At 33.5% G+C, this 12,173-nt stretch overlaps 1 protein-coding gene across 1 annotated transcript; it reads right to left on the bottom strand.

The window, feature by feature from the left end:
* Positions 1 to 5,014: 5,014 nt before the first annotated feature.
* Positions 5,015 to 11,770, bottom strand: LOC8284873 (CTP synthase). The gene is made up of 22 exons (XM_002514325.4): positions 11,392 to 11,770; positions 10,950 to 11,104; positions 10,647 to 10,726; positions 10,389 to 10,475; positions 10,216 to 10,266; positions 10,008 to 10,125; positions 9,804 to 9,860; positions 9,638 to 9,702; positions 9,283 to 9,366; positions 9,142 to 9,192; positions 8,997 to 9,059; positions 8,838 to 8,884; positions 8,616 to 8,685; positions 8,478 to 8,540; positions 7,448 to 7,537; positions 7,260 to 7,298; positions 6,923 to 7,150; positions 6,759 to 6,844; positions 6,477 to 6,525; positions 6,303 to 6,383; positions 6,121 to 6,214; positions 5,015 to 5,599 (listed from the first exon to the last, which is right to left on the bottom strand). The coding sequence occupies exons 2-22, from the start codon at positions 11,065 to 11,067 to the stop codon at positions 5,412 to 5,414; spliced, it is 1,809 nt and encodes a 602-aa protein (XP_002514371.2). The 5' UTR covers positions 11,068 to 11,104; positions 11,392 to 11,770; the 3' UTR covers positions 5,015 to 5,411.
* Between the last annotated feature and the right edge of the window lie 403 nt (positions 11,771 to 12,173).

Genomic DNA, 12,173 nt, shown 5'->3' with positions numbered 1-12,173 from the left:
AAAAATATTAATGTCGGACTTATTATTATTAATATTTTAGACTAGACTGTGTTGAGGAGTCGGAAAAATAACGCAACTATGGGTAACCCGACTCCTATTAAATATTTAATAAATATTAGAAGTGTTTTAACAGGTTCTGGACCTGTTACATGACAGGTAAACATTCGTATTTTAGGGGAGGTTCTCTCGTTTTTTCGATAGAATTTCCAAGTCGGGATTCTTAGGCAGTCTAATTCTAGGAGTCTAGATCTAAGACTATTTATAAAATATTTTTATTGATTGAATTATTTTCGTAAATAGATAATCCGATGGATCAGCCAGCTCCGCTAGAGGCATAGAAGCAGCTAGGAGAAATTCGACAGAACTATGAGTTAAAATCATATAATCAATTGTGCATATGTCATGTCTATATTCAAATGCAATGTTATTTGATTAATAATAATAATTATTATTATTTTTTATTTTTATTTTTTTTTCATTATTGTCACCATCATCATTATTAATATTATTACCATTATTTTTGTCACTATATTTATCATTGTTATTATTATTGTTATGGATACTGTATTTTAAATTTTACATCCACCATAATTGATGATATTTAATTTTAGTATTTAATTTTAAATCAAATAATATTATGATTGCTTGTGTATCATGTTACTTTTAATATTATTGATGCTATATTTGTAATATGACTCGGGATGAGACGGCAGTAGAACATGCCACATGATGGGTTACATCAGGACCGCGTGCACACTGGATTAAATTAGAGACATGTAATAGAGGCATAATTATAAGATGTGTCTTAGTTAAGCATAGCTCTCCAGGCGTACGGAATTTTGATTTGCCAAAAGAAATATCCCTGGTCGAGCATTGCTCTCTAGGCGCTAATTATGTTGGTAATTAAGTGACAAAACTGGAATTAAGGACCCTAGTCGAGCTTTTTTCTTTGGGCAGTAGTCTTATTGGAATAAGAGAGCCGAATGGCTAATAGAATTGGAGTATGGGGTTTTGTTGATATTCTCGTCTTGTACTTATTAAATTGAATTTTTCTGAAATATGACATGACACGCACTTTAATTATTTCATAATAGTTTATAGTTATTTATATCATTATTTTATAGCGATGATTGTATTTATTTTGGATTATATGATTTTAACTCACTTTCGAGACTGACAGTCTTAAATTTTATTTTTCAGGTGACAGTTAGACTATCTACAGTTCCTCTCATTTTGGATGCCCGACTCTTTCCTTCCTCAGGCTTAACGTAACTATTTTTCTTGTATTTCTAATTATTTAAATTTTGAGATACTCTGCAGTATTTGCATTCAGACTGATTATTTCTATTCAACATAATGAATAACCTGTTAATGTATCAATTTTATTATTGTTGATGAACCGATATAAATTCTGTTGTAATTGTGTGGATGAATATTGGTAAATAAAATATTGGTATATTAGATAAAATTATATTTTAATTGAGTTTTGATTAATCAGGCTTGCTATGAGTTTTGGTGGCCTTACGCCTACCTATTCTTTAGTGTCGGTCATATGGCCCCACAGATCAGGTCGTGACAATAGTGAATGGCGAGTGGAGCAACTTCTTTGGTATGAATGTGAAAACCTACTAGGGCAGCCCTCAGGAAAATTTGATTTCAAAGTCTATTATTCAAAGCCTCCTTTGGCCAACATTCGAATTGAAGATACTGTGCCGAGTGGTTGGGGATCGAATGATGATGATCAAGTGGTTGGTGATTATTGCCTTCTAGAGGTATTGAAGGAGGGTGAGAAGAAGTCAGTGATGGCTGTTGACATCTGGTACAGCTCTGGAGATGAGTGTGAAGTCCAAGATAGTAAGGCAAAAGATATCTGGTAAGACAATGACTTCGATTAAGAAGTCGAGCCAGTGGGTAAGGGTGAAGACAAGGGGGTATAAGAACTGAAACAAGTCGAGAAAGCGCCTGAAAAAGGGGACAAAGGTTGTTAGAATAATTGAAGAATGATAAAAAGGACGGTCGACATTTAGGAGTTGCTAATGGCTGGCATCACCGTAAATATAGCGGCTGCCCCTGAGATCAAAACGGTAATTGATAAGACTACCGAAATAATCACTTTCTCGGATGAAAACCTACCACTAGAGGGAAGAGGCCACAATAAGGCTCTATATATTGCAGCAGAGGTGAAAGGGAAAAGAACCCCACATATGATGGTGGATGATAGGTCAGCCATCAATGTTTGTCCTTCTCGCATACACCCTAAGTTAAGGATGACTATGAAAGACCTGAAACCATCAGATATGGTTATAAGAGCCTATGATGAGACGAAGAGAGACGCAGAAGGGACGTTTTCAACATTGGTAAAAATAGGTCACATCGAATCATGGGTGGAATTCACTATCTTGGACATCTCACTAACCTTTCCTTTGTTATTGGGTAGGCCATGATTTCATGCCCTAGGAGTCCTTTCCACTATGCATCAGAAGGTCAAGTTTCCTCATGAAGTTGAGATAGTGACTATCAATGTCGAAGGTGGTAAGGTCATCTCGGCCATTCAAGAAGCTGTCAAGGAGGTGGAAGCCCCCATTTGGATTCCAAGTTGTGGTTCTCTACAAGGACTACATGGATCCTAAAGTAACCAATATGTTCCAGAAAATGGACTTCATGCCTGGAATGAGGCTAAGGAAGAATCAGCAGAGTATCACAAAGCTGTCGGACTTCAAAGGACAAAAAACCCGACAGGGGCTAGGTTAGCACGAAGAGGAAGAGGAGGGCAAACTAAAGGATAAGACTTTAAAAGACGTTATCATCTAGAATTACCTCAACAAAAAATTCCATCAAAACCTTTCTTATAAAGTTCATTTTTCCAATTAGCATAATGTTTTAGGCTTGCACTTTTACTTTATGAAGGGTTTTTTTATTGGGGCACTCCAAATATCTTTTAATTTCTACCTCTAATCATCAACATTACCTATATCTTTAGTGAAAGATTCTACATGTATTCCTCTTTATGTTATTAAAGATTCTACCTCTAATCATCAACATTACCTATATCTTTAGTGAAAGATTCTACATGTATTCCTCTTTATGTTATTAAAGAATGAATCCTATTTTCAACCACAATCAATTTATGAGTCAACTCACTACTCATCCTAATTCCAAAAATAATTTGTGCCATTTTGTCTACTTCCTAACTACTTTCCCTTAATATATGAAGAAAGGTTATCTTATCATAGAAATTCACTAATTGAAATGCAATTGTGTAAAATTCTCACCTAATTTCTCATTACTCACATGATTTCTTGTAAAATTATCATATGCATGTTTTGGGTTTCCTATGAATGTAATAAAAATCCTAATAAAGGATTAGCAACTAGATTAATTAAGTCAATACCTCAACTTCCAAGTACATTAGCAGTAAGTGACCCGCCAATGGCTTTTCCAATAGGTGGCAGTGCCTCAAAGTATTGGGATGTACCTTAAGGCCCCATGTTCTTCTCTAACTACTCCACCATGTGAGGAATAGAAACTTCAAGTTCACGTTCTGCTTTATCAATAGCAACCCTGGTGTTTTGAGGCTCCATTGGTTCTTTTACATTATTATTTCTTATTCTTGGGCCATTGTAAAATATGTCCTTCTGGGCATACTAAATTATATTGGCTGCCAATTTGGTTTTGCAGGCATATGCCACGTGTATATGATATATGAACTATGTGATATTGCGTTTATGAATTCTTTTCAAGAATAATTGTGAATTTCAAACTCTTTTAGCCATAATTTGTTTGATATTCTGCTTAATAGCTACTGTAAGCTATAAATGTAAATATGAATTGCTGGAATAATGTTGCTTGAGAGTTTCAAAAGTACAAAGAAAGATTAATTGCATAAAGAAAATACATATAGTTCGTTTTTCCTAAATTTATCTGATTTTTTATCTATGTTGTTGGATGTTCCCATTGATTCTCTTCTTTTCCTTTCAGTTCATTGTCCCTATAATCTTCCAAAACGTAACTGCAGCTTGAATTAAAAACTGTATATAACACGTGTACCATGAACCTAAATTCCATAATTATCACGAGGGAGTTCTAAACAATCTTCTCATTTGAATTTCTTCCCACATTAAAAATAAACTGATGCCCACTATTTTAATTAAGAATTAGAATTAATAATAGAAATTGAGTCTAATCTTTGACTAAATTTTACTAATTTATTATGGACTAACAAATTATGGTATAAACAAATAGTTTAACTCTATAACTTTTAAAGGTAAAAAGATAAAATATATAATATATATATATATATATTTCATGCTAGTCTTTGCTATATTTTATTTCATTAAAATAAAACTAATATAAAATCTTTCATTAAATTTAATATATATATATATATATATATATATATGAATTTTAATTCTTTTTAATAATATAAATAATTAATTTTAAATTTTATAAATTATAAATAAGCTCATTGATAGATAAATTTACAGTAGTAAAAAGATTTTATTATTATTTTAAAACTAAAAATGTTTATAATGCTACAGTTTAAAAAATATTTTATTTTTTACAATATTAACATGACAAATAATTAATATTGATGTAAAAATTAATTAATATTAAAAGCATTGTTTATATACTATAACTAAAAATTCGTATTTAATTGAAAAAGTAAATTATTAGCTAATGCTTTTTTTATTTAAATTTATTATTTAATTAAAGAAATAATGCATTAATTATATTTATGATATCACAAATATAAGTATAAAAACTATACATCACTCTGCGTTAAAATTATTCATCAAGAATCTTTTTCTCAGCTTATATTATATGTATACATGCTTCGAATACTCCTATTAATGTTCTCAAAATCTAAAATCTATTAACCAGGTGCTTTTAACCAGCAAGTGTAGATAATTTTTCAAGTGTTAAAACTGATAGACTGGGTTAATATAGCTGAAAAATCATCCAATGAATACACAGTAGAATGTCCCAAACTAGAAAAAAAAAATGAACAAATTGCTATGACAAAGAAGGATGCATGCTTCAATTAGAGCAATTCACTACAACCAACATTGATTTGTACGATGGTCCTACAACAGAAACTCTAGTAACATTTTCCTCAAGCGACATACAGCCAAAATTCCAACTATAGAAATAAGTGAAGTAAAAAAAGGAAGGAAACCTGCTGCAACAAGAGGGTGATGCAACATTACTACCTTATCCCAGGTTCACTGATAGACCGGAGATTATAAGCTGTCATTCTTAATCCAGCTTCATCCTATAATAAGTCTGCTTCAGAAATGAACAAATACCCCACCATACTCAGCTGCTGTACAAAAGAACCGAAGACTACCGAAAGTGCTTCGAGAGACTGATTACCAAAACTAGAGGTGCATTGCCATGTTCATTGTGCTTTCTTAAAAATGCACACCATTTCCATTGCTATACACGCCATTCAATGAACCATTGCAAGACTTAACACCATTTCCGTTTTGGTATGCTTTTGCAGTTGATTTTCCATTGCTCAATCCATTTGACAGCTTGCTTGCGTGGCCAAAACTTTTTAAGACAGATTCCAACTGCCCACACGCTGCTGCTATAAGTCCTATAAAATGACAAAAAAATTAATTGATTATGTCAAGAAGATTCCCATGTGTGCAAAACACTTGGCTAAGAAAAAGGTTCCCCATGCTCGCATAATCCAGGCCTAAGATGACAATAAGGATTCCTAAGACTTCTATATAAAACAGGTTCCTCGTGCTTGCATAATCCAAGCCTAAAATGACAATAAGGATGAAGACAATTATAACCATGATAAAGTCCAAATCACTACAATTTCAATATCACAAAAACCACAGCTAAAATAGAGCTCAGAGTACAGGATATAACATGAAAGAACAAATAAATAGTTTCTCTATTTTATCAAAAATAATGAACCCTTGTAGATTAGTTACCGGGTTTGAGCCAGTATTCAGTGGTTTAAGCATAGCTATTTAAAGAAAGAATGACTTATCCGTCGTCAATAGTGAATGATACAAGTCAAACAACTTATTACGAGTACTCATGTAATGTTGATATGATATTTTAAACAATTAGCCAGCAGAACATGATAGGGAGAAATAATACCTAAGAAAACAGCAGAAGGTTTTCCTGGCCTAGATTTGAACTCAGGGTGAAACTGAACACCAACAAAATATGGATGACCAAGCAATTCGATAATCTGCATTACTGACAATATCTTAAGCCCCAGTACCAAATGTTGCAAGGTAAAGATTCTTTCGATTGCTTAGGCCACACAAATCACTTACCTCCATTCGCCGACCAGTTTCATCTCTGCCAACAAATGACAAACCAGCATCTTCAAATAGAGATATCATGTCAGGATTGACCTACAAAATATAAATACAGATCATCATTGAAGAGGCTAATGGGCTGCGCCTCTAGACTATGCTTATACATCCATGGTCCAGGACAGTGATTACCTCATATCTATGCCTATGTCGCTCATCAACAAAGCTGACATTCCCATACCTACAATCAATTTCAGACAAGACAGACAGATTGATTAAAGAACTGTGTATGATTTGTCTGTCATCATTTGGTGATTCCTCTTGTTAATTCCCCAAGTATCATCATTTATTCGTGTTCATACAGGTGATAATAAAAATTCTTCTATGGAATCAATTAAATACACAATGAAACTCATAAAACATACCCCGCTAAATCTTCTAGACATGTATATGGGATTAAGGTATAAGTCTTACAACTTTGCAGATTTACAATCAGGAACCTTGAAATATGTCCTCCTTGATCCCAGACGCATGGTTCCTCCCATGTGTGTTTTTGAACCCTATTAAATATTATGAATTTTAACTCATAGCTTCAATAGATTCACCAAGAAAATTGACTAATTTCCACCTCAGCATACCTCGGGCATAAATATGACACAAGGATTAGAAGTTTCAGGATCAAATTCTGTACTGTTTGCATTATTCAACCCAAGAACAGATTGGGCAAATTCAATGACAGCAATTTGCATTCCTAAGCAAATGCCCAGAAATGGAACTTTGTTTTCACGAGCATATTTTGCAGCAAGGATTTTTCCTTGTACCCCTCTATCACCAAACCCTCCTGGTACTAGGACACCATCAGCTCCCTGCATTTGAATAAATGTTAAAGAACTGGTGAAAAACTAACCATGAACTAATTGGACAGAAAATCAGCAGAAAATGAATTTGAAAGACAGTCAACCATTAAGTTATCACCTTCAAAAGATTCCATGCAGCATTATAAACATCAGGAGCCTGCAAAGAATAAGAATAGTCAAGATGCAAATTCTACATATGCTATATAGTAATAATTAGGATAAGTTCCCGACTATGTTCTTTCTATGCACACATGCTTGGGAAGGAGTGTAAAAATCACGTGGCAGAAACTGATTTAGAGTACTAACCTCTATTGCAGTAACTTCTTCTAGATCACCAGCTGCAACCCATTCTACAATAAGCTTCCGGCAGCAAGCAACTGAAGCATGCAAAAGAGCCTGTCACAAACTCCCACAATATCAGTCCCTTACATCTTACAAGATTTTCATGATTAGACATACCAAGATCAGTGTAGGTAGGCATCTGATGCAGAGAAAGAAAAAGAAAACAAGAAAAAGAGGGAAGTCGAAATATACACATTATTCCAGTTAGAACTTACACATGAATTACACAATTACGATAAAATTAGAAACCATAGCCAGCATAAGTAGTTGTAATGATATTTAAAATGCAACTACATTAAGCATGATGCATAGTGCACAAGTGAGATAACCATTACTCGGACAAAGAATATATTATCATATTTAGAACTTTAATTCAGAAGTTCTTTTCCTTATTTGTTTATAAACAATAAAAGAATTAGAAAAGAATCGGCTATAGGGGATAATGCATAAATCAAATTGAATCAATTTGCTAAGCATTAAGAGTATCTAATCTCAATTTCCAAAGATTCAAACTAGAGATTATACATGAGGTCAAGCCTAAACATAATGTGGAAGGATACCAGTGTCACTGTCTTTATTTTCATTTTAGCAGCATTATAAATTTGTAACCAAAAAACTCGAGCCTCATTTAATTTAGATTTGCTAATTCTTTAGGAACTGGCATTTGCTGAAAAGCTATTTACTAAAAGATGCACTTCATTGTTTGGTAACGATTCGCAGTTTTATTCAATAAAGTGCATTATTTTTATGACTAGTTCATTCTCCTACTTTCTAAAAGGTATATTGTATGATAAAATGATGTCCTTAAGAAAATTTATTTTAGGGAGGAGTTTGAATTTAGTTTTGGTCATTTCCAGTCACTTACACCAAGAATTGGAAAAGTACAACACCTAGAAAAATAAACTTAAAAAAGAAAAAGAACCTTAACAGAATATCAATTTTAAAATAAAAAATATAAAAAATAAAAAGAAGGCAGAAACCTATAAGCAATTACCTTCAAGACAGAGAGGTAGGAATCTGAAAGACCAGTATACTTTCCAACCATGGCAATTCTAACCTGCAATGTATATTTATGAGCACATTTAGTCGAAAAGAATAAGTCAACTGACAACTTGAAGTGTTTGACACCCACAGGATCATGAAGCATGTCACAAACTTTTGTCCTGGCAGTCCATTCCTGCAAATCTGGCGCCCTGGCAAAGCTGAAGATTAAAGAAATATGTTAGTGAACTGACAAATGAAAATTAAGGCCAATGCTGAACATTGCAATCATCCATATACACTCAGATCATTGCAGGAAAGAAATATCAAAGTAAATTATGATGCAAACAAAGAGTGAGTTTACAAAACAAACCCTAAAAGGTTCAGTACTTTCAAGATTGATTCATGCGCCTTTTGATCCTAATCATGTTCAGGAAAAAGAATTAGAAATATAAGGAGTTAGATTCCAGCTGTGGTTTGATGACCAGTATAACCAAAATAATTTTCGGAAGTACTGAGAAGAACTTCTTACTCTTAATAGCAAAGGAATGTGCCAAATGTTTGGAACATCATATAATGTAACAATGTTTTCAGCCTGCACATATTTCAAATTCTATGAAAACATGATGCATCAGTAAGAAACCAATGAACAGAATAACAGTCTATAGATGCAATACCGGCACATGGCAAAACTGAGAGAGCTTTAACTTAACATTCTCATCAAGTTCCTGTTGAAGGTAATAAAGAGGCATGAGACTGCAACCATGCATATGATAAAAAGAAATGTATAGAGACAAGGACGAAATAAGAAAAACAACCTTTGAACTACGACAAGCTAAGATGTTTGGTGTCAACCCCAGTCCTCTTAGCCCCCGAACACTATGCTGGGTTGGCTTTGTTTTCTGTAATTTAAAAGCATCCATACATTACAATAATTAGACCCAACAAATTATAGGTGAATTTGCCAACATGATGCTATGAAACTCATGTCCATGCATAGGAAAGATAAAACCCCAATTTGGTAGAGCTGAGAACATATCCAAGAAGCCAAAACGAAGCTATTGGAGAAAAGCAAAGGCTTATTTTCTTAGCTATTATTTTAACAAGTTTCCATTTCATTTTCGCAGCTTTTCTAGCATAGCTCTTCTAAAACCCCAAAACCTTTACATATACCTGTTCACCGACGACATTTATAACAGGCACAAGGCTGACATGGATCAAGCAGAAATTTCCAGGTCCTAATATCAAGTAACAGCAATGAGAAGGATTACACCTAAGTGCATCAAACGGAACCAAATAATTCTAGCAAATAATAAAGTTCCACATAACACCAACTTACCTACACGATATGAAAATTGCCCAAGTGCCTCAATAAACGGCATAGATTCAATGTCCCCTGCATCACATGAGGTCAATTTTAAGACACTGCTTCCTAAGAGCAGCGTGTCTACCGATTTCACCATAGCGGCTTACTCGAAATCATAATAATCCATTTTAATTGAAGTTAACTCATCCAAACAAACATTAAAGACAACTGAATTACCTATAGTTCCGCCTAATTCAATCACGCAAACATCAGCTGGACCTTCCTTTCCATCCACAGGTACCTTTGATACACGCTCTATCCATTCTTGGATGGCATTGGTAATGTGTGGAACTACCTACAGTGACAACAAGGTCAAGATAATAAGTTATTTCATGATACATTATAGAATTCCTTGAACATAGAGAACAGAATGTAGAAAGCAGACCTGTACAGTCTTTCCAAGATAATCTCCTCTTCTCTCTTTGTCAATCACAGACTGTTTAAACCAAGATAATGAACTAAGAACGAAGTATGCTAGGAGTATAGTGAGCTCACATAATTCTTTAGACATCCAATTCATATTTTAGCTTTATACGCATAAAGAAGATATTCAATGACCTGATATATTTTGCCAGTTGTGATATTGTTGTCACAGGTTAGCTTGATATCTAGAAACCGCTCATAGTTGCCAAGGTCTAAATCCACCTTTAGAAGCACCAAAATGGAAAGGGAAAAAAAGATGTTATCTTTGGGTCACACAACATGAAGAAAGTTATATATCCATCCTCTTTGCAAGAAAGCACATCAAATACCATGGTATAAACAAGAATAGTCATGTAATTTAACACTGGAAAACAATCTAATGAAATAACTTACCTCGCCACCATCATCTAGTACAAAGACCTCCCCATGCTCAAAAGGAGACATGGTCCCTGCATCAGTGTTTAGGTAAGGGTCTGCAAGAAATGCACAAATTCAACATGTGTCTAAAGTTTTTAAAACTTAGCAAATAATTACAGCACAATCAACTACCAAGAAGCAAAATGTTAATCCCCATTTTATAAAAACTCCAAATTTACAAATTAAAAAGCTTAAAAATCAAAAGAATGGACTATGAATGAGCAACTTAGATAAATGAATGCAGTAACTGATTTGAACAAGAGAAAGAAAAAAGTATACCAATCTTGATAGAAGTTACACGGAGACCACAAGCTTTAAGAAGAACGCCAATACTACTGGCAGTGACACCTTTACCAAGTCCACTAACCACACCACCAGTCACCAATACATACTTCATTTTCTTTAACTTTTTAAAGTTGTCTTTCTTCCTGGTGCTGCTATTCAAAAAATATAAGCAATGAGAACAAAGTGGTGCTAGTAATTACTAAATTAAAGCTGAACCCACAAAATATAAGCACACAAAATGCACCAAAACAATATAAACTTAGCAGCCAGCAGTAGTATTAAAGATATAGATATGGTTGTATTCAAGTGAGAGAAGGACTTAGTTCTGATAAAACCAATGGATAAAATGTGAACAAGAACTAAAAGAGGATAAAATTACAGATATATAGATATTATAGATATATTGAACCCACAACAAAAAAAAAAAAAAAGCCACCTTGTTACCACTGACGGTCTCTACAAAGCCCCCAACCTCACTTTCTCCCCCCTTCAATCTCTCTGCTTTCTTTTCTTTACACTTGAACTCTTCTTTTCACATAAACAAGTCTTTCATAGTGTCTTTGTGATCAGTCTTAGTCTAAGAACAGAAAGAACAAAGAATTCCTTTATTTTATTTTCTTTCAAATCAAAGGACAAAAGACCCACGAATGAGATTATACCAACAATCAAATCAGTAACTTAGAAATCAAGGAAAGCAATCAAAGAGAGAAATGGGTTTTGAATTCCCTCCCAATGTCCACTCCTCTCCCTTGTATGTGTTTTTTGAGTTTTCAGAAGAGGGCGGCGGGTTTGAGAGGATGCCTTCTTCCTTATTCTTTCCACATTTTATATTTGCTTTTTTGTTATATTTTATTTAATTACATAAAAAGAATTTTCTCTCTACTTTTTTTTTTGAGCGAATTCTCTCTCTATTTTTATAATTTTAAATAAAATAAATAAATTGCACTGCTTTGCTTTGCTTTCTATTCCTTACTTTAAACTACCAATTTGAACGGTGCATTATATGTGATTTTTAAAAGTTTACATTTTACCTTCCAAAAAAGAAAAAGTTTACTTTTTAATCTTTGGATTATGAACGGGTGTACTCTAATCTAAATATACATGATAATTTTGGACTCAATTTGATTTAAAAAAGGATAATTATATTATTTGGTGCATAAATTTATATCGAGTAGTTAAATTTTTTAACAGTAATAATTAGGTGTGGTAATATGTAAA

This window comes from Ricinus communis, chromosome 4 (assembly GCF_019578655.1).
Source record: "Ricinus communis isolate WT05 ecotype wild-type chromosome 4, ASM1957865v1, whole genome shotgun sequence".
NCBI classification, from domain to species: Eukaryota; Viridiplantae; Streptophyta; class Magnoliopsida; order Malpighiales; family Euphorbiaceae; genus Ricinus; species Ricinus communis.
This window is presented reverse-complemented; position numbering and strand designations above follow the sequence as displayed.